Here is a 26,850-nt window from a genome sequence, read left to right as displayed (position 1 = left end):
AAATTAAGATTAGATTACAGCCATAAACAACCACCTTGTGTACATGCCTTTGCTTTCACCAGGCAAGTACATGTTCTTTGTATCATAAACTTTTCATACAAAGAAGAAAGGGAAAAGCCAGCTCTGCATTTAAGTACCAGTGTCATCAGATTCTGCCTAAGGCCTCATCACCTGTCAAGGAAGCATTACCTGAGAACCTACTTCCAAAATCCACCACAGTAACAGCCAGCTGACAAACTCTTGCTAGGACACAGAAGGACTGCAGCAGAATGATCCTGGTACTGTGCCAACCTCCCACTGGAGGGCCAGGTGATTGCTAGAAAAATATTCTGCTACCCCTTATTTCACAGGAAAACCAGTAAAAGTATGCAATAGAGTAAAGCACTGAAATTTTACATCTTGAGACAGTAATACTTTTAAATACTGTACTCATTTCTTTCAGTGGTCTGCAAAATTTTTTTTTTGCAAGTCAGTAAGTTGGGATTGAAGTTACAAGTCAAGCTGTAAAGTTCTCAACTATCACATTTAAAATCTGATTCATTTTTTTTAATGCTCAAGATTTCCACTTAACCCAGTAAGAGTCTTACAGAGAGATTCTAACTTTACAAGCAAGTTTTTCTTTTCAAGGACAGCCAGCAGGGAGCAGCAGATTATAGTCCCTGCAGAAATAGCTGCATCCCTTGCTAAAAAACCTGAAAAGGTCACTAGTAACATCTGTTTATTTCTTGTCTAAGTTACTTGGTTTGATTCCAATTCTGGGCATCAAAGAGAATTTATTACAAGGGAAAAAAATTGTCCTGTTTTATCTTTAAAAGGAAAAAAACCTAAATGAATCACTGCAACAAATATTAGAAGTTTACTTTGTGCAGCAGAGCTTGCTACTTATTTATAAATCTGAGACTGGGACTATTCTACAACAAGACAGGCAAATCACATGACAGTTACTGCCTTAAAATAGTGAACTACTCAAAAAAGGAAAGCTTATTTCTAGCTGGTCACTCATCTCTAGAGAAAGAGATGTTTTTTTCCACCCACAACTGTAGTGGAAGTTCTTTTAGCCTTTTCTGATACACAAAAAGGCTTCAAAAATTCAACTTTGCATTGGTAATTTAATGTCTGTCCAACCTGCCTCTCAAGGCAGGTATATACATACTATTAGCAACTTGTAGACAAGTCTCAGACTCGAGACAGTGAAACATGAAGGAAGTGCAGCCCAGCTTCTTCCACACCTCTTGGCATCCTCCTGCAATGCTGTCCAGGCTCCCAAGCCCTACCTGAGACCTACACCTCTGGCTCCTCCAAGCAGAGCCCAATGCAGACACCAACACAGTTACACTGAGCCCCTGTGCTTGCCTAGGGCAGAGCCACCAGCTCACCAGCACAGCCTCAACTGCTGGGGCTCCTCAGCTCAGCTCTCCTCCTCAGCTCTCCTCCACAACCTCCAGGCAGAAGCCACTGCAGGCTTCAGCTGCCACTTAACTGCAAGTGAGCACAACTACCAACACAACCTTCTAGTTTCAAGATTAACAACATTAAGCACAACTCTTCATCTATCAAGGTACTGCCATGAGCTAAGTTCTGGGAACAGGAACTGGCGTTTTACTAACACATAAGCTGAAGAATGGCACAAGACACTAGATTACGCCTTTTTTATTTCAAAAGCTAGGATAGCTTCAATATCCATGTCATGGTGAATCAGAACACATGTAAAATACCTTACAATACATTAGATTCCAAAAAGGTACCAAAAAGTACAGTAAAATTAACACTTCCATTACAGGAAATGTATGACACAAAAACAATACAAAATAAAAAGGTGGAAAGTGACACTGGTTCCCTAAGATGCATCTCATTCTGTACAACTGGAGTAATGCAGAGTCCATAGTTAACTCCAAGAGGCAGTCCCTAGATGCAGAGCTGCAGCTTTAAGCAGACCCTCAAAATCAGTTTCAGTTTAACCTATTAATAAAATCATTAATTAATATCTTCAGCAATGCTGAAATTTACACACCACACTGTCTAGACAACTAGTTATCTGAAGTATTAAACATGTAAAACATTTCCAGGGAGCTCTTCCAAGTAAGATGCACATTTAACAGGCCATAGAAATTTATTGTAAAGTTAAATTTGGTACAGAACTGAAGTATCCATCTACAGCATTGTATACAAAACCTATGCAGTCATTTTCCAAAAGAGACCATGCCACTGCATACCTGAATAAGTTTGATCAATATGGCTTGTAGTTATTCTGATGACCACCACGTCTTGGTGTCTTCCCATAATTTGCACTGCCTTGACCTATGAACAAGAGAACAAATGCATTAAACTGCTAATTAGTTACGTTTGCTTATACCCAATACAGTTCTCTTTACTTACTGTAATCATAGCCTGGTCCATATCCATAATACCCATATCCTGAATAATCATAGCCTCCATAGCCACCATAACCTTGCTGATAGCCGTATCCTTGATTCCCATAACCCTGGTTCCAGTAATTGCCATAACCTTGATTCCAATTTTGACTTTGAGCTATAGAAGGGAAAACCATCCACAAAATCCCATTTTAGTACACACAACTTATTTAGAATGTGTCCATACTAAAGTAGTGTGTGTGGTACTTACCGCCGCCTCTTCCACCTCTGCCTCTTCCTCCATAGCTACCTCTTCCTCCACCACTGCTGAACTGTTGCTGCTGGTACACTTCTTTTGGCTGTGCTACCTTAATCTCGCACTGAAAATAAAAAAGGAAGAGTATGTAAGGTGTCTTAGAGCAGCAGCACCCACCCTGAGCTCCTGGGAAATCCAGAGGTTCCTCTGGAGGCAAAGGAGGTGGACACGCTGTGCTCATGCCAGGTGAGCAGCGCTAATGCAGAAGTGTCTCAGTTACTGTGCCACCTGGGCAAAGGTAAGTCACTGTCAGCCCTTCAAAGAGGCCACTGCTTTAAGGGCATTTTATTCTGCCTATTCCTACCATCAGTCTCCCCCTGGAAGAGGTGCTGATGCCACCACTCCTGTAGGCTGCCAGGAAGACTCTGAGCCTTGTTCATTCAGTGCAGCTCAGGTGAAGTCTGATAGCAACAGCCTTGTCTTGGAGGTTGTGCCAGGTGAGAGGGCAGCCTTTGCCCACCCTATTCCTGTGCATGTGGTTGGACTGTACAGTACCCCTACCAACACTAAAATCATCACTTATCAAATACTAACAGCTAAAAAAAACTAATCAGAATTGACATTTCCAAGGCAGGTTCCCAGGCTGCAGCTCAAGCTGTCAGTCAGCTGCCTGGTTCCTGAATCTGTGCACAGTCCAAGATGAAAGCTACTGCTGCTGCAAAAGGAACAACAGCACCTGAGCAGGTCTGGCCTGGAGTTCTTCACCACAGGACCTTTAAGGTAACCTGTTTTTTATTATCACTATGACACAACAAGCCATAGTTAGTAGGTACAGAAATTTCTCAGCTTCCTTGGCATGTAGGTATTCATCTCTCCTGAAAACAGACTTGATCAATGCATTACATTTGCCAAAGCTTATTTTGTGCTGTGTCAAAACCAGTCTAAGTGCAATCTAAGTCACTGTGCCAGACAGTATGACCAAATGTAACAGGGCTTTGAAATTATGTGTATGGACAGCACTGGCCTCAGAGCAAAGGAAGAGGGACACCTCCAGCCAGTACACATCCTTTGCCTCCAGTCCTCTCCTTATCAGCTTGAGGCATGAGCCTCTATTAGCTGTTCCCTCTCTATTAGATGAGCAGTGAGCTGTTCAGAGCATCTCATACCACTCTTACAATAGTTCCCACAGCCAGCTGACCAGGTACAAGTTGCCATAAAGTTTACATTTGCTCTCTGGATCCTTGTAGTGGGTTGACATGACAAGGGTTTGGTAGCAGGGGGGCTGCAGGAAGGGGCTTCTGAGAGAAGAAACCAGAAGTTGCCCCCAGCCAGGCAGAGCCAGCTTTAGCCAGCTGCTTACAAAGTTAGTGTCTCTAAGGCTTACATTTATGCAAGGGCTCTATGCTGAAAATAAGCCACATCAACAGATAAGGCCTATACTGCTACACAAGCCAGTTTCTCCATGTGTTTGTAATGAGTGCCCTTAGATACTTTACATACAAAAGGCCCTAGAACACAGCAATTATTAAAGCCATAAATATTGGCAAAGAATCTGTGACTGAATTTATGGCAAAACAACAGCAGGGTAAACTGAAAGCTGTCCTTATTGTAAATTTAGTACCTTGACACAAGAGGTCTGCAAAAACCTTTCCAGGTTACAGATGTAGTGGTATTATGCTTAGTAACTTGGACAAAAAGTTGTAAGTCAAAGTTTCTACCTTGCTTCCACTGACGTTGTGGAATTTCTTCTCCAAAACCTTCTTCACTGGATCCTCTTCCTTGAAAGTGATGAACACAAACCCCCTCCTTTTGTTGGTCTTTGGATCCATTGGAAGTTCAATTGCTTCAATCTGAAGACATGAAATACTATTTTCAGACTTGTATTTTAGCAGAACACTTAAGTACAAGGCATTTGGGACAGTAAAACTATTAACTTTCCTCTCTATGCATATTATGCAACACCAAAGCTGCATTAGTCTTTCTATATTAACACTGGCCTTCAGACCAGAGATTTCCATTTTACAACTCTTCAAACCAATTTTAATATCAGCTAAAAATGCTTTTGAGTTAAAGGCAAGGGTATCCAAGTAGCACTGGAAGCATCTAGTGTAGTATGTGCCACCTTTGCTCTCAAGGTGGGAAACCTCTGGATCAGTTACAGAAGCCTTGATACATCTGAAGTTAATTTACTTTGAAACTTCCAAAGTATTAGTAAACTAAATAGCAACATGTTTCAGAGTTTACTAGGATAACATTACACACCTCTCCAAATTCTCCAAAGTATTCCCTGATTTTCTCTTCTGTAGCTTCTGGGTTTAGTCCACCAACAAATATTTTCTTCACTGGATCCTTTTTCATTGCCATGGCCTTCTTGGGATCAATTAGTCGGCCATCTAGTCTGTGTTCTTTCTGTTCCAGAACCTGAAAGACAGTTTGGTATGGTTAATTCAAGCTGAAAAGTTTCCCCTCAAAGTTAAGGATCCAAAATATGAAGTTCAAATTCACCTTTTCAACACTCCCAGGTTCTTTGAAGAGAATAAATCCAAAGCCTCTGGATCTTCCTGTGTTAGGGTCCATCTTTATCGTGCAGTCGGTTACCTCACCAAATTTGGTGAAGTAATCTTTCAAGTCTTTTTTGCTCGTATCCCAACTGAGGCCACCAACAAACATCTTCCTGAAATTTCAAAGAGAACAGCTATTTAGATTCAGGAAGGACTACAGCAAAGGCCATGCAGCAAGATGCTCAGTGGCACACCCCTCAGCAGCATTGTCAGAACACGACTGACTGGTCCAAGTTAAACACTTGCCTCTTGTCTAAAGCTGGTGGTACTACAGGAGTGCACCACGGTGGGTTTCTCCCCCTCTTTTTGAGGAAATGCCACAATGCACTCTGAAGTTGATTACAGGCTATAAGAAACAGCACAAATTGCCTGAAATATTCTTCACCACTAACTTATGCTCTTAGGTTGTTTGCAAAAAATCAGTATTGATTATCAGGTACTGCCAACTCAGTTTTTGCAAAGAATCCAGGATCATTCCTACTGCTCTGAAAGCATCCAGCAAAGAGTAAGGCATTAAAAGCCTTACTTTAAGCGTTTTGGTCCAATGGCTGTAAAAATTTTAGTCCTAGGAACAATCTGCAAAATTTAAACCAGGTATCTATGACCTCCAATAGCAGTCACATACATGAGATGGGACTTTGGACCTGCCTTAACTACTATGTTGTACACTTCTTCCTGCTTAGTTACTGAATCTAGTTCTGTCTTCCTGCAGTACTACAGGAGCCTCTCCACTATTAGCCTTTACTTCCAAAAAGGCCAATACAGTCCTTCCCTGCCTACTTTCCCACACAAAACATTCTCTGAAAAAGGAGATGCATCTCAAAGAACTAAATTCTAGTGAGACACAATACACAAGTACAGCTAAAAAACAAAAACAGTGATATCAGGCAATAAGGCATTTTTCAAATGCTTCACTTCAAATGAAAACATTAATAACACGGCTGTATTTTCTATTTTCAGAGTTTCCAAGGTAACAAACTAAGCTTTTAAAAGCGTTTGAGCCTTTTTATCTAACTATAGACTGAAGCAGTTTAAGTTGTCATTACACTGTTTAGAGGCAACCTAGATTTGGCACTAGGAGGTATCAGCACTTTAAAAACTAGACTGTGCCTAAGTAAAATTGGCTTTGGGGGCTTATGTGTAACTTTGATTTGCTAGAACTGCTATCCATTTATATTCAAAAAAAAAAAAGTAGGGAAAGAAAAGAAAAGGTGTTATAGGGGTTTTGCCCTTTTTTCTTAACCTGGATGAAATCTGGTTTATCCTTTGCAGGCTAAACCCTTGTGTTTTCCAGAAAAACCTGCTGTGCACTCTTAGCTGGTGGCTGCAGCAGGATGTACAGGGTCCTGCAGCCGCTAGAGCAGAGCCTTACAAAGTTTATTAAGCCTTTCAATACCAGGTTAAAGGACGGTCACTGGGTGGATTCCTTCCCATCACAGCTCCCTGACCGAGCTATAACCCGAAGAGACTCACAGCAGCTCTCCACAGCACACCCCGGCATCACTGACTACACTTAGATCAAGAGTAACTCGGGGGCTGGGGGATGACAGGATTTGTCCAGAGGCAGCTTTAGCTGCTTTATGCCATCGGGTTGGGGCTGTGGTGCACACACAGGCATTGCCACACACTCAATTCACCTCTTACCACAGCAGCACACATCACACTCTGCAATTTGCAGTGCTTTGTTTTGTAACTTGGAAGACCGATACCTACAGGTATTTAAGTAACACAATATAGAGCCTTTGAAACTATGGCCAAATTCCTAATATCTGGGTTTGTCTTCAGAGGCCACAAACTGGACAACGGCACCCTTAACACATAGTCTTTTTTTCCCCTCCTGAGAGAATTGGTGCAGCTAAATCGAAGCTTGTTTCAGGTCTTAACAGAACATTCTAATGTCAGTGGCTTGGACAGCTCTTGTTTTAGCACAGCACTACATTTTCCACATAGGCCAATCAATCCCTCTAAAATAACTGCTTTTCTTGGAAGTTTCATTTCATACGGATTTGGGGTTGAAACTTGTCACCTCCTGTGCAGGAAAGTAAGAGCATCACCCTCTCTTTTCAGCGCAAAACACTAAAAACAGTAAAAGGAAAATTCACACGCGGCTGGAGGGCCTGGTTTTTAATTCTTCTAATGTCTGCAAAAGGTACATCCGGCTCCAGCTTGTAGGAAGCTTGTGCAAGTCTTATTCGTTCCTTTACAGCCAAAACCTATTACACTGGCTTCAGCTCTCTATTTGACCTGAGGGATCTGACCCTCTGGTCCACGGCTCGGTGATAACAAAGGGAGTTCCAATTAAATACGTAGGGTAGCCTGAATGACAAAGACCCGCCTGAGAAAACAGACAGACAAACTATGATAGGAAAGAAATTCCTCTTTTGTACACAAGGATGCCTCGACCAAAACACAGCGAAACTACTCTGACTCCTCCAGAAATCACTTGCAAGACATAAGCCGTTTTCTGACAATGCTGCAAAGTAGCACACCAAAATCGCCCTTACTGGTTTGAACGCACCGCGCACCGTCTCCATCGTCCCCGTTTTCCCTTTACTTCTTTTATAAAGTACTTGGCTTACCCCGACCGCCTTCCAAAGCCAGGATTATTTTTTTTATGCGCGTTACACAAAACACGTTCGCATTTACATCGACGCCGGTCATGCGATCCCCAGAAAGTTTCAACCAGCCCCCCCTGCAACACAAAGCAACTCCTTCCATCCGCCCCTTTCGCTCGGGAGGAAAAGGCTGAGGAAAAACGCGGGAGAGGTAAATCCCCTTCCATTTTACAGCGTGAGACGGCACCAGCCCCGCTCGGCGCCCCTCCCCCAGCCGCCACATGGCGCCAACAAAGCAGCGCCAGAACAAGGAAGCGCTGGTGCTGCAGGCCCGGCTCGGGGGGCCTGCTCCGCCGCCCTCGCGCGGGCGGGGGCTCTGCCGGGCCGCCGGGCCGCGCACGGCGCCGCGCGCTTACCCCGCGTCCTCCTCGTTCTTGCTGGGCGTTGATCTGGTCGCCCTCGCGCCCCGTTCTGGCTGGCGGCCGTGCCCGCCGTGCCCGCGCGCCGGCCCGGCTCCCGCCGCCGCCGATGCCCGCTCCCGCTCCCCCGCCGCGCTGCTGCTGCTGCCGCTGCCGGGGCGCGCCGCTCTCGCTGCCTGCTCCCCGGCGCTCTCGGCCGCTTCGTGGCCCGTTCTGGGTGGCGCCGGCCGCCAAGCTGCTGCTCGCTTCGGACATGGTGCCCCGTCCGCTGAGGGAGAGGGACGAGAGGCTCTGCGAGAGACGAGCGCGGGTCAGCGCGGCGGCTCCTCCCCGGCCGGGCCGGTCTGATCCGGTCCGCTCACACCCCTCCCCCTTTCCGCCGCCGCCATCCCGCTCGGTACTCACTTTAAAACCCGCTCCCGATAAAACCCGGGCCGTCCGGAGTCCGATTAAAAGTGCCCCGGCGCTGGAGCCGATCGCGCTGCCCGCGGCTGCGTCCGGAGTCCGATTAAAAGTGCCCCGGCGCTGGAGCCGATCGCGCTGCCCGCGGCTGCTCCGCTCCGGCCGCGCCGCCACGCCGCCTCCCCCTCAGACACCTACTCGCGCCCAGGCCCTCGACGCGTGGCCGCCTTTATAGCGCCGGAGCCTGCCGCCACCCGCGCAACAAGTACGCCCTCTTGGCCGTCGCCGCCTTGTCACTCAGCGCTTTCGCGCTCGCCGTGGCTGCGCTGCGGCGGTGGGCGGGACCGGCCGCGGAAAGAGCGGCGAGCGGGATAGGCGATATTGGATTGATGTCGGATTACGGGACTGGGGCCCAGCGCGGCCCTTGGGGCTCGCTGTGCCCACCCGGCTGTGAGGGGAGTGCTGCGCTCACTCCCAGTGCCCGCCGCTCCAGCTCGAGGTGCGCTCTGTGCACGGAGTCGGTCGTTGCTTCAGGACACGGAAGGTTTTGCTTCGTGTTTCCAGCTCCGCTGGTTCTGCAGCCCAAGAGGGACCGGAGTTTGGTGTTGTTTTGTTTTTTTTTTTTTTAAATTTAGGTTGGATATTACATAACTGCGGGAGCCGGAGCGCCGAGCACGTGCCCAGCCCTTAATTCCTTTCGCCCAGGGATATGTCAGCCTCCCTGGCAAAGTTGGGCTGCAAAGTGCAGAACTCGACTTGTAACCACAGCTCACGGTCTTGTACAGTTTACAGCTCCTAACGTCCCGTTTGTCCATGTCAAAGGGACGGAGCTTGGCTTCTGGACATGCAGCCAGAGCTCACGGCCACATCTTTAAAGAAAATAAAAGTTAAGTCCTTACCTTGTGGGCAAAAAGTAGTAATTATTACCTAACTTACCGTAGTAATGAGGGCACGTGGTACTGCCCGCTCCACCCTCTCAAATATGTCTCGTGGCTCAACTTGGGTATTTTCATGTGCTGTTACAACTCAGAAGGAGTGCACAGAGCTACTTGTGAATAAAAATAAATAGTGGTGATACATTTTGTTAAGTCTTTGTTTTGAGATCCTAGCGGTCCTTCTTTTAGAGCTCTTTTTGTCCTAAATACAGTAGGCCAGAACTTCAGACATGTCTATCTCAACATAGGCTGCTGACAGGGTAGGGGTACCCCATAGACAAATTACAGTTTAGGCTGAACTTTATAAAACAATGTTCTCTCAGGTCAGGGCAGTAAAGACAGTACAAAGAGCACCTAACCAGTACACTTGAAAATTGCAATGTCCTCAGGACAGGTTGCAGATGTTGGCTGACAAAGATAATTATCTTTATGAGAATATATTTTTAGATAGTTTTCTTCTATTAAGCTTTAAATAAAACGTTAGAAGCAAATAATTTTTTCTTAAAATATTTATCCTAAGTTATACCATCTCAGAAGAGCTTACCCCACATCCAGCAAGAGGGCTTCTTGTGACTTCTTCAGGCAGCTTTGGCTTAGATTGTAAACCAATCAGGTTTACACCAAAAAGGTGTGGTTTGTGATTAAAACCAGCTCAGCCACTGTCTGTCAGCTGGCTGCATTCACTTACATGGTGCTGATAGCCTGCTTAATTGGAAAATACCACACATTTGCTTAAGTGATTACCTGGAGCTCAGACCACACTGATACTTGCAGGTTGCTGTAGCTGGCATTGATGAAGTGGTGAATACCACTGATTTTGTGCTCTGCCCACCTTCTTTTGCAGGTTTTTGTGGATGCAGTTCTGGCAGGTGACTGCAGGAATATACCTGCCCTGAAGTTACAAGTTTATAGACCAGCATCTGAGAGTAAAATGAAAATTGCAGAGTTTACATGGGTCTGTCAGGTAAGTTTAGGCTCAGCTGATAGATGTAACCTGAGTGCTTTTCATGATATATTTATTACTTCATTTTCTTGGAAGATTCACTGCCCATAACCTCTGCTTTGTATTTCACAGAGTCTTGCTAAGGATGTGAATGATTGACATCTCACTTGGACTTTTCCATAAATTTACCTTTTCTCCTTTTTTTCCCCCCAGTTCTCTTTCTTGCTTTGCTGAACCTGTCTCATCTTTCCCTTACACTGGCACTTTGGCAAGTGTTTTCCTGTTTCTGCTTAACAGATCTTTCTTTGAAGCTGTGTTTTTTCCAGCTGCCCATTTCTCCTGGTCAGGTCCATCTCAGTCTCTCATCTTAGCAATTCCAAACAGCAGCTCCCAGGGCTCTCTGTGATTCCCAGACATCCCATTTTAATAGCTGTTTGATGCCTCCTGTGTCCCATGTCCAACACCAGGATAACAGTGTGGTTGTAGACTGGCTAAGCAGCCTGGTTTGAAAACTGTGCCTGGCCCAACTAACAAAGTCATTCTTTACACATCTAGACATGGCAGACTGAGAAACTTAAGAGTATGGGTTGTTATGGTTATAATTTTTCTCACCAGGCCCCATCATGCCACAAGTAATTTTAAAAAATTCCTCAGGGCTGTGACTTGGGTTTTGGTCTTGCATTTCACTCCCCACTCAAAACCTGTGGTTAATCAAAGAAAAGTACACACATACCTTCTTGGGTGGTAATTCTCCTTACCTGACACATTTACCACTGAGAAAAAAAAAACTATCACTGTTTGCCATTTTTTAATCCTGTAATTACTATTCATGGTAATGCCTGAATTTCAATTGAATTTTACTTGCATTTGGACTTTCTGATCTTAGGCCTAATTTTGCTGTTCTATCAAACTTGCAGTGTATGCCAAGCCCTGCCTTGAAAACTGTTCATACCAGTTTTGTGCCATACCTGTCTTCATTGCCTCCTTCCCTTCATCCTCTCCATTTTCCCATTATTTCCATTGTGTTGATTTTTCTAGGTGCCCTCTTCTTTAAAAAAAAAAAAAAGAGAACAAACATCATTCACTGCCTTGAATTTTGAATCCCTGTGTCTCTCTTGTCTAAATTAATTGTAAGCATCTCAGGCCACAAACTGCCTGTTCTATACCAATTATAGATGCTATAGAACAGATGCTATAGAAAGCTTCTGTCTTAGTCTTTACACAGCATAAATAAATACATTTTATTAATAATAATAACTATGCAAGTAACCCCAGTGGTAGGGCTGAAGGTAAGTGCTAAAAATAAGAATGGCAAAAAAGATTCCTTATGCAACACAGAACTGAGATGAAGAGAAGATGCCCTTGAGGAGGCACTGGCTTTAAAAAAAAGCCTTTTTAAACTGATTGCCTCTTGTAATTCATTAGATAAAATATTTTTATTGGTTTACTCATACACTCATTTCTTCATCATGGATGGGATCACACTGGGTACTTATCCCTGAGCTTAGAGGCCTCAGGGGTAATCCAAGCCAGTATTATGTTAAACATTATGTAGAACAATGAAGCAGCAAATGCCTGCAAGTGTTTCTGATCCAAAAGTTTAGGTAGAAGCCTAATATCAATATGCAGTACCTGTACAGAATGTCTGTATACAGATGAGGAGGAGCTTTATAGGAAACAAATTGTCAGTGCCAACCTCTACAGGTGTTCAACAGGAGCTCATCCTGAGCAACAACGTGGGATAAAGCAGGAAGGTGTTTACTTGAAAGGGCAGTAGTGGAATTCAGTTGTAGGGCCAGGACACAGAAGATACCTTTACAGAGTGAAACAAAAGGTACCTAGAACCAGATCAGTGCATGAATGAGCTTGGAACTGAAGAATAACAGGTTTGTGTGTGCTAGAGACCCCTCTCTTTGGAAAGGTGTGGGAAACTAACATAGTTACTGAATAACTAAGGAAAAGGCCTTGCAGGGCTTTCTGAATGGAAGCAAGTGCTTTATCTGCTGAGGCCAGAGAAAAAGTTGTCATCAGTAAGTGAGATGAGGAGAGCTCGAGCACAATCCCCAGTCACATCAATGAATAACAAAGACCATGTCTTGGCTGACTCTTCCCCAGCAGTTCAAACCAATCTGAGCCCAAACCACGTTTGTAAGGTTCCCACTCCTTTCCTCAGTTGGCTGTAAAATCACTCAGTGAAAAGGGGTTGAGTTTCAGGCAGATGGTTTGTCTAACACACTCTCATTACCCAGATTTGAATTGCAACGGAGACACCTGAAGTTGGAAGGCAGTGCTGAGAGGCAATCCCACCTACACTTGCCATTGGGATGTGAGCTTGGAGAGTCAAAAATGGCACTCACCACTGCAGAAAAGGGAAATAAACACAAGAGAAAGGACTGACAAGCCAAGCTGAACCAGCTGAAACAGGTGAGAATAACTGCACAAACTAAGCTAGGACACGATCTAGGTACGCTAAATGCGAATGAAGGGCAAACAAGAGAGTGGTTTAAGATGGATTGAGAAGCCTTCAGATGATGAGAGGAAGCAAAACCAAGTTTGAAGGGAACTTTTTTTTTTTTTTAAGGTAAAGAGACAAGCATATCTGTGTGGGTGCTGGGGGTCAGAGCAGACTGAACAAGTAAAGCTGTGAGCAAATGAAGGAGTAGGTGTTGGGAAGATCAGGAAATGATATAGAGTGAAGTAAACGAGGCAAGTGATGGAGTTCCAGAAGACGTGTAGATAAGCTTTTGTTATTGCCACTTAGAGACTTGTAGACAGAGGAAGCAGCAAGAGACTAACTTATTACTTTTATCTTTAAAGAAAATGGTGAGATAACAAGCAGAGGACAGCAGAAAGGAAGGCCTGACAAGGGTTAATCAGCAGCAATGGAAAGCTCAGTAGGATTACAGGAGTGCAGAGGAGCTGCAGAAGGAGAATTGTTTGGCTGTGAGGAGGCAGAAATGGAGGAGAGAGCAGGCGTGCAGGAGAGGAAGTTGGCTCAATCACAGGATTTCCATCAGAGACACTTTGCACTGCAAGAGCAAGCATGGATGAAGCAAGTGGGGAAGGTAAGCTGGTTCTGTGGGTAGGTATGACAGGTAATCATGAAAAGAAAGGACAAAAGAGTCAGTGGTGAATGAAAGTTGTGTGTGGTAAATGTGTAGTTAGGACATTGCTGCTGAAGCAAACATTTCTGTACTTAACACCAAAATGCAAATAAAGCTAAAAGATATGCAAGGTTCATTTTTAATCAATGCTAATAGTTGGTATTATTTCTTTAGCTTTTCTTCACTCTGTTATTTTCATCATTCTGTTTTTCTTCCTTTTTTAACAGTCTACAAGATGTTAGTTTCTGCTCTGCACCTTCTTGCAGTACAAAGCTCTGAAATAATAGTTTTCCTGAAAAAGTTATTTATCTGTTGTTGCTAGGATTTAAATGCACCTGCAGCCCACAATCTTTCCATGTTGTTATATTCCATGCCAGCTAAAAATAAGTGAGACAACTAAGGCTTGTTAAACCGCTTAACAGATAAGATACAGCAGCCAAGCTATGCCCAGAGTATTCAGAACTGCAAAGGTTCATCGCATTGTAATTATAATTTTACTTTCGTTTTTTTGTTTGTTTTTTTCTTTTCTTAAAACCACATCCCTGACCTCCAGAAGTTAGGGAAGATGCTTCAGACCAGCCTTTCAGTTATCAGAAGTATTTTTTCAAGCACTATAAAGACAGTAAACATAATTTATTAACACAGAGCTTTAAGGACAGGTTTATGGCATCCAAGGCTTTAAAAGAAAGCTTTAAGGTTCTGCTGGTGCAAAAAGATGTGTCTTTGTTGGGGAACACATGATTTTCTCTTAATGTGTGGGGCCACTTTAAATTTGTACGTCTGCATTATTAAACCATCGTGGGAAGTGTAGCAGGAGGAAACCCCGGGTAATTGGCTGCAGCTCCAGATGCAGCCGCTCGCCCATTGGAGAGCGGAGGATTCTCCGAGAACTAAAATTAGACACTCTCCGCCCTCCAGAAATGCTTCTGGAAACAGCGAGCAGGAGAAATTCTGACACAGCCCCAGGGCCTGTGGAGAGGAGAGAAGTGCACAGTGCTCTGCTCCCAGTCAAACTGCAGCCTCTAAGGATGCACAGAAAGATGTTTGGGGGTTTTTTAACTGGGTTAACTGTAAAAAAAAATAAATGCACGCAATAAAGAAATTGCAAGGGATTAATGTTAACTGTTCTACATGGATATTAAATCTAACATTTCTTATGTAATAATTCTGAAGTGTTCATGCAGGCTGAGGAAGACTTTAACTGCTAAATTTAAGCTAGGGCTGTCAGACTTGAGCTCATTGAAAAGGAACAACTCTTGCTGAATTAATTCTGAACTAAACTAAAAAATTGGTGAACTCTTTCTATCAGCATTTTTTTTAAAAAATAAAACATGTTTATCCATTATCTCTCTGTAGCTGGAGTGTTTACGCTGTCTTCAAATAAAACACTGCATAAGGTATTTCTGTTAATTAAAAAATGCTATGTGCCTATGTCGGTGAAGGAAAGCCTGTATCTGAATTACTAAGTCTAAGGCACTTGGAACCTTCATTTTTTTAGGGTATGTGAATAATAACTTCAATCTTTGGTTTCTAAGCATATCTCAGACTGGCTGAGAGGAAATAATTGCATTGTTTTGTTTCTTGTTTCTATGTTTACAGTATTTACATGACTCACAAAAAAGATTAGGATAAAATGGATTTTTCCTACACTAAAACCAGCTTGTGCAGTAAATTTGCTATTTCCTCAGCTAACGAGGGCACACAGTGTCAGCATCTATGGCTCCAAGTAGGGGGGCTTTTTTGTCTTTCCTCCTTTGCATCTACTTTTGGTCTGATTTCATTAAAAAAATAATGTTTATATTCCTGTGTTTTCTTTCCGTCCCCCTGTCAGTGTCACCCCAAGGGTTCAAGCGCAGTTTTGGCTGAACTCGCCAGCGGGCCCGAGGTCTCCAGAGCACCTCGGATCGCACGGTTTTTGAGAGCAGGGTGACAGAGCCAGCCCAGGGGTTATCGGTGCTGCTCTCCGGCCCACGCCCCGATAGCGTGGGGCCAGCTGGCCGGGCTCCATCCCGGCAGCTCGGGGTAAACAGGGACGGAGGCGACACCGGAGACCCAACGCCCAGCCCTTTGGGCTGTGGCACAAAGGATCATGTTGGCTGTGCTGTAATTGCTCCCAGTTGAGACCCCAGAGAGCTGAGGAAACAGGGAGTGTGCAGAAAGCAAATGTATTGAGGTGATGATGCAAAATCTGCGATAAACCCCCAGGGAATGGTGGCTCCCCAGCTCTGCTTAAGGCGCAGCTCATCATGGCTTAATGTAGAAAACTGTTTCCTACTCGTTATATGTTTGTTTTTTCTCGTAAGAGTTAAGTGGCACCGGATAGACACTGTAATTCAATAACAGTGCTGAAGAACACCATTAGAGAGCTGTGGAGGCGGGTCAGTGGCCGGGTGTGCCGGAGGCTGTGCGCCCTGAGTTCCCTCACCCGCTGCTGCTGGGCAGGAACCTAAACAGGAAACCTCCACAAACACCGATAAATAACCTGCAAAGGCCTTCTGTGCGTGTTCTTCCCCCGCCCGATAAATCGCGTTACTTCACGAGCGTTCGCTGTGACCTCATCCCCTCCCTCAGCGGTTGTAAGCCTGAGGTAAAACTGACATAAAGCTTTTATTATCACGGAGAAATGCCGTTTTTCTGGGAGTCCCCTCCAGTCACGGTACTCCTGCACGACACGGGGAGCCCTTCCCGAGGCAGCTGTGGCCGCCAGTTGTAAGCCCGCGGCCCGCGGCTTTCCCGGCCCGTGCGGGCCGCTCCGCCTCCCGCCGCCATCACCGCGCCGCTCCCGCCGCCATCTTCGTCCCGCCCCGCCCCGCGCGGCCGAGGCCCGCGGGCGCCATCTTGTGTCCCGCGCCCGCCCCGCCATCGCCTGGCAACGGCGGGCCGGGATCGCCGGGAATCCCCCAGGAACAGAGGGTGGGAAAGCCCATCCCGGTCCTGAGGCAGGTGGAACGGGAGCGGTTACGTGCGACTGTTGCAGCGGGGGAGACGGCCAGGCCGGTGCTGCGTGCCCGGCTCTGCTCCAGGGCGGGTGGGGATCGTGGGGCTGAGCGGGCGGTGGGCGAGGGAAGCGCTGCAGGTGTCGTTGTGTGCGGTTCTGTGAGCGTTGGACACGATCCCCCACAGCATCCTGCTGTTTAAATTCGCTTCAAAAGGCTGAGGGAGCTGGAAGTGTTCAGCCTGGAGAAGAGAAGGCTCCAGCGTCTAAAGGGGCTCCAAGAGAGCTGGAGAGGGACCTGGGACAAGGGCCTGCAGGGACAGTGCAAGGGGGAATGGCTTCACACTGACAGACGGCAGGGTTAGATGGGATATTGGGAGGAAATTCCTCCCTGTGAGGGTGGGGAGGCCCTGGCACAGGTTGCCCAGAGAAGCTGTGGCTGCCCCATCCCTGGAAGTGTCCAAGGCCAGGTTGGACAGGGCTTGGAGCAACCTGGGCTGGTGGAAGGTGTCCCTGCCCATGGTAGGGGGTGGAACGAGATGATCTTTAAGGTCCCTTCCCACCCACACCATTCTTGATGAGAAGAAGGTCACAAGTGGTCACAAGTCTGTAGGAAACCCTGAAAATAGTTCCCCCATTCCCGACACAGTTCTGTGCTCTGGGCTTGCCAATGCATCCGCTCAGTGAGAAAACTGGCACTTTGTCTTGAGCCCATAAATACAGCAATTAAATAACGATTGAGAAATACCCTGAGGCTCAGAGATGGACCAGCTCCCCAGTCTTCATGCGTGAGAATACAGATTTGGGGTTTGGAGGAGCCCAGGTTTGGTGGATGGAGGGTGTGGGAATGCAGTGAGCCCGCGAGCCTGGCTCGCTCCTGCACTCAGCAAGGTGTGTGATAATACTTCTCTTTCCTCATACAGTGTCAGAGTTAGTGAAGAACAACATTAAATCTTTTCCTTGCTTTCCACAAAATGCTGCTGCACTGAAAATGGGAATGTGAACTGCAGGGCACTGACCAGTCCAGAGAACATCTTATGGATTTTGTGAGGTGGGGGTGTCCCTGTCTGTTCCCGGAGTACATGGTGGATGTCACCGCAGGGGACTGTGCAGTAGACAAACTCCAAATGTCGTGGTGTCATTGCAGGACAAAAGGGCCACGTGAATTCTAATTTAGAAGCCAAGATGGAGGTGTTAATGCCTGAACCCCAGATTTATGTGGAAAAGACTCTAGCTATCATCAAACCTGATGTCATTGATAAAGAAGAAGAAATAGAGGATATCATTCTCCGATCAGGATTCACGATCGTTCAGGTAACAGGCTGTGCTCCAGAGAGAACAACTACAGCTTATAAGTCAGGACGATATTTATTTTAACTTTCAGCAATCAAGCCAGTAACTAAAAGCTTGTGTGTCCAAAAATCAATTTATATTTTTCATGTCATCAAGCATCGCTACCAGATTCTGTAAGGAGACCTTTTCTTGGTGCATGGGATGGAACAGAGCAGACCAACTGTTTTGCTGACCACAGGAAAACACTGACTTGGTTAATAAAAGATTTAGCAAACGCCTGGAGCAGATGTGTGGACTCTCTGAAGTAACTCTTTGGAGAGCACATCATTCTGGTCTCAGGAGGTTTTGTGCAGTAGGCAGGGGGATAGTAGAAATTAATTGAATTCGATAGCTGGCCAGTTGCAGTCTGACTTCTTTTTGGTTTCCGCTGTTTTTAGAGTAAATTGGCTTCATGATTATTTAAATATGGTTTATGAATATGTAAATGTCCGGCGGGTTGGCCGCTGGGGGGCGCTGTGCGCTCGCGCCTGAGGGCGGCGGGGGCTCCGCCCCCCCCTTGTGTCGGGTGGGGTATTTTGGTACCTTTCTGGTTCTTTTATTTATTTGTGTTTATTATTTGCATTTATTTATTTATGGACCTGTTGGAGGCACTCCAGAGGAAGTCACGAAGATGCTCCGTGGGCTGGGGCGTCTCTGCTTTGCAGACAGACTGAGAGAGCTGGGGGTGTTCAGCCGGGGGGGACCTTAGAGACCCTTCCAGAGCCTAAAGGGACTCCAGGAGAGCTGGAGAGGGACTGGGGACAAGGGATGGAGGTACAGGACAAGGGGGAATGGCTTCACACTGAAAGATGGGATGTTGGGAGGAAATTTTTCCCTGTGAGGGTGGTGAAACTCTGGCACAGGTTGCCCAGAGAAGCTGTGGTTGCCCCATCCCTGGAAGTGTCCAAGGCCAGGTTAGATGGGGCTTGGAGCAACCTGGGCTAGTGGAAGGTGTCCCTGCCCATGGCAGAGAAGTTGGAAACAGATGATTTTTAAGGCCACTTCCAACCCAAACCATTCCGTGATTCTATTGATATGATATGATCAGAAGATGAAACAAATTAGATATATTTACTTATTTATTTATTTAATTCTAGTATGTTAATGGGGTCTTCTGATGTCTCCAATGGCTTTTGACAGCAAAATTATTAGGGCTCTGAATTTATGGTACTCTTCTGTTGTGTAAGTTTGAGCTCTAAGAATGCACTTTAAAATTTTTTTCTTGACTGCCCTGTGCTTTCTGATAACCTCCCAGAGTTGTCCTGATCCTGGCCACCTGCAACCTAGGCAGCTACTGGGAGAGTGACAAAGCATGAGTACTGAATGAAAAATAGAACAATTGCATAATTAACAGTGTGGGCTGGAGAGAAAATTGTTTAAAAGTAGAACATTGTGCTTGAGCAGCTGAATAATGAAATCCTGCCCTTGTAACACTCTTCACTTTTTCTGTACAGTGCCCTGACTGTCATCCGGCAGTTAGAAAATGCTGTAGTTTGCCTGGGCTAAAATCACATCTTACTCAAATGGCCTGTCTGCTTAATTAAGTTGGACAAGTCTTGCTCTTTGTTACTCTGTATCTCAAAGAGAATCAGATCTGGGAGAATCAGATTAGGCTTGGAAGTTGCTCTGTGTTCTACACTTGAAGATATGGCTGCAGCAGAGGACTGTATCGTCTCTGAGGTCTTTTAATGCTCTAAACTCTTTTAATGTGCCAAGATTTTTTAATTCTTTTTTTTGTCTTTTACACTTTATAGAAACGAAGGCTCCAGTTAAGCCCAGAGCAATGTAGCAACTTCTATGCAGACCAATTTGGGAAAGTGTTTTTTCCTAATTTAACAGCCTATATGAGTTCTGGCCCTTTAGTTGCTATGGTTCTTGCCAGACATTGTGCAATCTCACACTGGAAGGAATTGCTTGGACCATCCAACAGCCTGAGAGCTAGGATAACTCACCCTCACAGGTAACTCACTGACTGGCCTTGGGGAAGTCAGCAGGACTTTGTCATTCTCTTAATTGAGACCAGAATTCCTCCTTTTTTTTTTTTGTTTTTGTTTTTGTACAGTACAGACACAGATTTGGAGTGGCTTCTTGTCTCTTCACTTTTGTGTAGCAGCTTTTCACCTTTGTTTTTTATTATGTAGAGTTCACTTCTTTTATAGGGAATGATGAGTGCTTGAACAGAAGTTTTAGGTAGCTACTTCCTATGTTTAAAACAAAATCAAGCCTGTGTCCTGTTAATTAGTCCATATATATTGCTTTTCTGTGCTCTCAGCCTCCAGAGACCTGGGAGGGATTTGCAGTTGCCCTCCAAGCAGTTATTTTTCTTGGTTTTTAGCTTAAGAGCACTCTATGGGACTGATGAGCTGAGGAATGGGCTTCATGGCAGTCTCAGCGTTTCCTCGGCAGAGAGAGAGATTCGATTCATGTTTCCAGAAGGTAAAATGGTTCAGTTGATACATTGCCAGTCTTGGGGAGGGTAAATTCCTTTCCTGTTCTTCCCTGGTATTACTTGTCTCTGCCCAGACTCCAGATACAATTGATTTAGAAGAGGTTGGGTTTGTTTGCTGTTTGTGGGTCCCTTTATGTATAAGCTGGTACTTCTATGAAAGGCTACCAAATCTGTCTGAAGAGCCAATACAGTTACACGGATTGCTTCCACTTTTCAAACTCTGTGCTCAGAGAACTGGAGCAGACAAAGCTGGTAAATGAGAGGAAATGGGAAGCTGTCACACTCCAAGTGTTTCTGGCACTGTCAGCCCCAGAGACTCCTGTTGGCTTGAGAATTCTCAGCTGACTCTCTTCTTGGGCTCAGGCTGAGTAATTCCTGTTCAAAAACAGCTGGATGCTCACATGACAGTGCAATTCTAAAGTTAAGTGCCAAAGAAAGGGGCCTTAGAACCTGGAAAGGCTGGGAGAGGATCTCTTGTTTGTAACAGGCTTTGCTCTTTGACAGAAAGATGCAAGTGCAACTGCTGGAAAAACGCGTCTGCTTTTGTCAAGCAGATCAGTGAATTTAGCAGAAAATGTTGCACTTCCCTCCAAACCTTACCCATTGTAAGTTATGTCTTCTCCTCACCCTGACAACAAAGCAGGGCTAAAGGTGGGATCTTTAGGGTCTTTAGAAAGCACCTTCACACTGCCAGAAGAAAGTGCTGAACATGGGATATATTGTTTCTCTTCAGGCATACAGGTTTTCCCGGGATGATGGGATTTCCTCCTTTTCCATAATAGACTATAATTAGTAACATTACCTCAGGGACATTGTAAAGAGGTTTAGGGAGTTTCTTTGCAGTTTGTTGTGGGAGAAGCTATAAACCCCATGATGTATTATTAACTTGTTAAGGAGAAGAGCAGCTCACCTATAAACAAACTTTGAAAGAGCAAGGGTTTTAATCACTCCACAAGCTACTTTCTAACACCTGTGGTTACTCTTCCCAGCGATCCTGGAGCCAGTTCCCACTGGACAAAGAGCAAGGGATTACTTGAACCTGTATGTGAAGCCAACGTTGCTGGCTGGGCTCACTGCCCTGTGCAAAAAGAAGCCAGCAGACCCAATGGTAGGTACAGTGGAAGCTTTGGGATAAGCTTTGGGATACATTTACTCTGTGTTTACTAAGTCCCTGTATGTAGGAAAACTACTCTGTTGCTGAAGAGCTGTGCTGTTTTAGCTACTAGCTAATGAGCTAATCAAATAACATTTGGTTTCAAGAGGTTGATTTGTTTGTTAGAGATGAAACAAGGGTGTGTTTTCAGTCCCCAAACAAAATGAGCTTTCTTTCATCTGGAAAAATAGGGTAAATGTGTTTTTGTATTTTTAAAGCTCTACTAGTACTAGTTCACACTGCTACTTCTTTAAGCATGCAGATAATTAATCCATGTGGCAACTTGATGGCAGTTGTGGTGGATTTTACATCGTTATCAGGTTTATAATCAACATTGCATTTTTCTAAAAGATACATTTCTGGAAAAAAAGCCTGAAAAATGACTTGGGGTGTTTCTGTGAGCATGTGATATACATGAGGTCAAATTAAATGCACTTTGAATTGTTCCAACTTTATAACCTGTTTACTTTATCTGTATGTCTGGCGCTGTTGCCATAGAAATCTCAAAAACAGAGATGAAGTCTATGCCTTTGCCCAAAGGCCAGACCAGTTGTATCTAACTCTGGCCTGGTTTTTAGCACCCCAAATGATGGAGAATCTACAGTCTCCCTGGGCAATCTGTTTCAGTGCTTAATTATACTTAGTTAAAAGCTTTCACTAAAAGATAGCCTAAATCTCCTGGGCTCCAATTTTGAGCCCATTACTTTCTTTCCCCCCTTTTACTATCCCCAGAAGACACTGGAGACAATGTATCATCTCCTTTTTTTGCAGCTTCCTATTGCATATTTGAAGAGTATTACCATCTTCTTTCCCTTCAGTCATGTCTTCACTCTATTAAAAACTGATTTTTTTCTTGTTACAAGTCCCATTATTTTAACTCATTGTTTTGGGTTTCATTTAATCTGCATTCTTAGCACAATTTCCTAGCCAATTATGAGGTATCTAATAGTAACTTAATCGAGGCAATGCTTTCCTTCTTTGCTTATATGAAAGCTGTATGAAGCAGTGTTGATAGCTTTGCTAAAAACATTATATTCGCACCTTCTTGGCCGTCCACAATGTCTGTGAACTTGTAACAGCAGGAAAACGATTTGATACTGCTTCAGAAATATATGTTACCTGTTGCTTTTCTGTTTGTTACCTGGTAGGTGACTCACAGGGAGGGAATGGAATGTTTTGTTAATGGAATGTTTTGGTTTTTTCCAGTATCCTTTTTTTTTTTTTCCCTTCTTTCCTTTCTTCTTGAAGATGGCATCAGAAACTGGCTGTGCACTCAGAAATACTTACTGGCAGTACAGAGGTTGTCTCAGCCAATTCTTTAAGTAACACAGGATAAATTTAATTGGGTTCAAATTATTTTAATTTTTTTCCCCAAAGTGGCTTTTCTAAGGGCTTTTGTGTTTTGAGATTTTTTTATTTGTTTGTTTTCCATTTCTGTCTTGTGTTCTTACTGTTCCTCTGCTGTTCTGACTGACCTGTCCTGGTGCTCAGCTTGTTGGCTCTCCCTTTGCAAACCAACCTTTTTGCAGTGGTGATAAAGGGAGAGTGTTGCTGACCTCCCTCGTTTGCCATTCCACCAGTTCTTTCACTTCACAGTGTGGTATGAAGTTTGTTGCACTCAGCATTCCAGAAACTAATCGTCAACAGCCCTGTGAAGTAAATAAGGATGTGTTAAAAACTTTGCTTTACAAGTGGAGAAATCGAGGCAAAAGGTTAATTTGCCTAAGGCCAGGCCCAGACTGGCAGATGGAGTTGGGACTCACAACATTCCTGCCTCCCACATTCTTATTCAAGTACAACATGCTGGAAAACTTACAAGATGAATTTCAAAAAGTAACCACGTTTTGGTTTTAAGTTTTAGGTATTATAAAGTGATTTGAGTGCAGAAGGCTGGCACTTTGAATGAATGATTACTAGATGAGGTATCTGTAAGTGTTGTCAGGAGTAATATTTCATTAAGCAGTTTCATGTGTCTCCTGCAGCCTCATTCCAAAGCAGAGCTGGCTGGATTATTTGAAATATGGCTCAAATGTTCTTACAATTACAAAAAGATAAACACTGCCAGGAAGAGTTGTCTTCTAAAGGTCAGCGTGAATTGTTCAAAAGCAATATAAGCTGTGAACATTTAAAAGAATATTTTGAAAAAGCAGGTTATCTCTATGTCCATTTTTTTCTGGAAGGTCTTAATTTTGCAGCACAGTAGGAGAGTATCTGTAGCAGAGGTTTCAAATAATGCTTTTAATATTCTCCCATACATTTAGTAGAAAACAACAGAAAACTGACAACATTTGGGGTTTTTGTCCACAGATTTGGCTCGCTGACTGGTTGATTGAACACAATCCTAATAAACCTAAACTACAATTTCATCTCTGAGGAGGAGCATCGAGGGGTGAGGGCTCAGTGGAAACCATGTCAGGCATTTCAAGCTACAGATGTATATTATCAGTGTGTCCATTGACTGTGTAACCAATATTATCTGAAATAAATGCATTTATCATAACTACTTGTGTCTTCATGGAATAAATAACCTTGCACTTAACCAGGATGAAGTAGCTCTAGTGGCTTCTCTATTGATGAAGTGAATGTAGAATTACATGATAAATTTATGGCATTGGGTGATTAGAAAAAGACAACATTCTCAACAGGTGTGACTTACTGCTGTTTTCCCCATTTTTCTTGGTGTGGGGAGAACAAAATTATTTACACCAGTGTGGATTCCCAAATGACACCCACCTGGCCTGTGCTTTGTGAAACCAAGAGTGGTTTTTCAGCATTTTTTTTAGCAGAGAGGAATTCAGTTGTGAAGGGAGGTACTTGGATGTAACATACAAAACAATTACTAGAGGCATATTAGCAACTTGGGAATTTTAATTGCTCATTATGTCACCGAGCTAAGGTTACTCTTAAAGATGATTTATTTTGTCAGAATGTAAGTTGAAGGTACATTGAATGCACCTTTCCCATCTCGATGGCAAAAGGTACAGTGATTATAAATCAGTCTTTGATTTCCATTACAAGTCCCAAGAAGATGTATTTTAGTCAAGGACTAAGGTTGTCTTCCAACATTTTTTTGCAAGCAAAGTGCTTATCTGGAACAGCTCACCCTGAGAGTGTTTTCTGTGTGCTCCTGCTCCTAAAGGTATGCAGAATTTTGGTTTTGCTTGAACTTTAGTGTGTTCTATTTGAGAATTTCAAGAAAATGGGGCAGTGGGTCAATCCCACACTATTACCTTTTCTGAAGTAAATGAACTGTTTTTTGGGGATGTGGGGCTTTTTGATTTTCTTCAAAGAGCTGTACTTATACTGTTAACTTCAAGCTTAATATCTTCTGGTTTGACTGGCTAGAATGAAGAAAGTGTCATTTTCATAACCCTGAAATATTGGTATGCTTGACTAATACTAAACAAACAAGCAATTTCATAATTTGTTTCATGAAAAAACTTGCTCCCCCAATTTCAGTAATTACCAGAAACATAAGTCATTTGTTTGTAACATTAAATTTTGTTTAAGTGAATTACTTATCCTCTCAGTGGAATAAACCACTATTGCCAGCCCTGAGAATAAACATTTAGAAAATTGGTCCCTACAGTACCAGGACATAAAAATCTTGGGACTTCTAGGATAAGAAAAAAAAAAGAAAGCTCAAACCCTTGAATAGTGAAGAAAAAAAAAATGAGGTGGTTAGAAATACAGCAAACAGATCTGTTCACAAGCAGTTTATTTTGCCTATAAATTTTGTCCCCATGTGTGTCTGATTGCTCCAATTACAGGACAGTTGTGCTGTGTGGTTTCCTGTCAGCAAAATAAAAAAAAAATTCCTTTTTTGAAGGTGCCAAAAATGAAAATCCAGTGAATTCATAAGGCATTTGGCTGTATTTTTTAAGTTAATTTGGCATTTGGTTACTTTGATGTGATACTGCTTGGCAATAAATATGTCTTTTATGTTACTGCTGGAGTTCCCAGTTTTGCTTTTGTACCTGCAGAGAATTGTAGCTTCATAGAGTAGGTGGGTCCTTACCAGGGGGTTTGGGAGAAAGGGCAAAGACAGCTGATGTTGAAAATGTCACCTTTATCACCCATGTAATATAAATTTTCAGTCATTCAAGTGTTCATCTGTCATGGAATTACTCTCTCATATTGGAGCTAACACCAGGTGTTCACTTCCATTTTTCCAAGGGAAAGGTGGAAAGAGAGAAGTTCCCTTCATCCCATGGGTGCCATCCCGACTCTGTCCTCACAGGACAGGTATTGATTCAGCAAATCTCCCAGCTGAGATCCTGAGGAACCTGCGTTAATAAGCAGGATGTGGGCAGAGGGTCAGTCCTGGGAATGTGAAATGGAGAAGCAGCCTGGTCCCGTGGGGGAGCTGTGACACCACGGGAGAGGCTGTTGGGGCACATGCTGCTGCTTTTCTTTTGGTCTTTAGGTTCTTATTTAGCCCAGAGTGGTACGGGCTTGGCCAGTGTGGTAAATCCATGGCACAGCAAATGTAGCTTTGGGAGAAATCCCAGAAGAACTGAAAGATGTCTTGCTGTTTGATGTCAGCAAGGTGAGGTGCTCTCTGTGGAAACAAGTGACCTGTCCTCTCCCTCTGTCAAGTCAAAATAATTACCTTGCCTGTTCAGTTTTATTGGGGATTTTTAGCTTTGAGGGAGTTCATTTTAGTTTTATTGCCGGAGTGCTGGAGTTGAGCTGCGTCCATAAAACCAGCAGTTCAGTCTGTTTCCCTTAATTCTGTTTTTTCAACTGGCTTTCTCCTGGAACTTCACTTATCATACACTTGCTATCACCTGCACTGGAAGTTGTTCTTGGAACTACACAGGTTGGGCTAGTTTGAAGTATGTGATTGTTCAGCCTTCCTGTCTCCTAAGGGATTTATTATCTTCCAGAACAGTTGAACTGCCAGGAACCCTGATCATACCTAAAAGATGGCAGAAGCCTCAATCACAGCCAGTTTCCCATTGCCCACATATGTCAGAGCGTTCCAGTGTGCAGAGCTCCAGAAATGAGACGCTGGGCAGAGCTCAGCACTTCCAGTCAGCAAATTTAAGGCTGTTACATAGAGATTTGCAAACCTTCATTTTTCTCACGTAGAAAAAGAGGATTTGTGTTTCTTCCTTCATTCAAGCTGTTTATCATGACTGTCCTTTAAACAACAGTTGTCTGAGAAAGATTGGTGCACTGGTGATAAACTGATGGATGTTTGTCTCATGGCAGTACATGAAGGGAAGGAGTGACTCAAACACTTATTTTTTTGGTGCCATATTAAAGTGAGATGCCATTTGAAGACATAAGGGTCATCATTAATTCATTAAGTCGGAGCAGTCAGATCAAGATAATTCATGTACTGCACAGTAAATGTTGGTCATTTTTGGTGCTACCCAACAACAGCACATCCTCTGAAAATACTGTGGTTCTTAACTTTCCTTTAAGAAAATCTGAAGTGGAATTATTT

The 26,850-nt window shown here is 44.0% G+C and overlaps 2 protein-coding genes and 2 long non-coding RNA genes across 6 annotated transcripts; 3 read left to right on the top strand and 1 right to left on the bottom strand.

The window, feature by feature from the left end:
- Positions 1 to 466: 466 nt before the first annotated feature.
- LOC103755129 (heterogeneous nuclear ribonucleoprotein A/B) lies at positions 467 to 8,397 on the bottom strand. Its single transcript, XM_018081067.2, is given in 11 exon segments — positions 467 to 2,298; positions 2,377 to 2,529; positions 2,623 to 2,731; positions 4,326 to 4,457; positions 4,870 to 5,028; positions 5,113 to 5,281; positions 8,140 to 8,162; positions 8,164 to 8,184; positions 8,186 to 8,225; positions 8,227 to 8,351; positions 8,353 to 8,397. Coding segments are annotated over 11 exon segments (1,047 nt in total). The 3' UTR covers positions 467 to 2,227.
- LOC108641118 lies at positions 2,716 to 5,276 on the top strand. The gene is made up of 4 exons (XR_003916139.1): positions 2,716 to 2,853; positions 2,978 to 3,104; positions 3,238 to 3,387; positions 5,026 to 5,276. It is a non-coding gene; the product is annotated as an uncharacterized LOC108641118 (long non-coding RNA).
- Positions 8,398 to 8,978: 581 nt separating the features above from the next.
- Positions 8,979 to 15,286, top strand: LOC108641122. Of its 2 annotated transcripts, none has more exons than XR_001921779.2 (4): positions 8,979 to 9,043; positions 10,324 to 10,443; positions 12,672 to 12,846; positions 13,240 to 15,286. It is a non-coding gene; the product is annotated as an uncharacterized LOC108641122 (long non-coding RNA). The 2 variants fall into 2 exon arrangements; XR_001921780.2 differs by having other exon boundaries at positions 8,983 to 9,148.
- A 1,058-nt stretch (positions 15,287 to 16,344) lies between these two features.
- Positions 16,345 to 23,940, top strand: NME5 (NME/NM23 family member 5). 2 transcript variants are annotated; one of them, XM_018081151.2, is made up of 6 exons: positions 16,345 to 16,465; positions 17,609 to 17,775; positions 19,548 to 19,753; positions 20,129 to 20,229; positions 21,232 to 21,350; positions 23,703 to 23,940. In XM_018081151.2, the coding sequence occupies exons 2-6, from the start codon at positions 17,647 to 17,649 to the stop codon at positions 23,766 to 23,768; spliced, it is 621 nt and encodes a 206-aa protein (XP_017936640.1). In that variant the 5' UTR covers positions 16,345 to 16,465; positions 17,609 to 17,646; the 3' UTR covers positions 23,769 to 23,940. The 2 variants fall into 2 exon arrangements, with proteins under 2 accessions (XP_017936640.1, XP_008919293.1); XM_008921045.2 differs by lacking the exon at positions 16,345 to 16,465 and adding an exon at positions 17,385 to 17,512.
- Positions 23,941 to 26,850: the final 2,910 nt, after the last annotated feature.

This window comes from Manacus vitellinus, unplaced genomic scaffold (assembly GCF_001715985.3).
Source record: "Manacus vitellinus isolate BGI_N305 unplaced genomic scaffold, ASM171598v3 scaffold_51_pilon, whole genome shotgun sequence".
NCBI classification, from domain to species: domain Eukaryota; kingdom Metazoa; phylum Chordata; class Aves; order Passeriformes; family Pipridae; genus Manacus; species Manacus vitellinus.
Note: the sequence above shows the minus strand (reverse complement) of the source record. Positions and strands in the feature narration are given on the sequence as shown.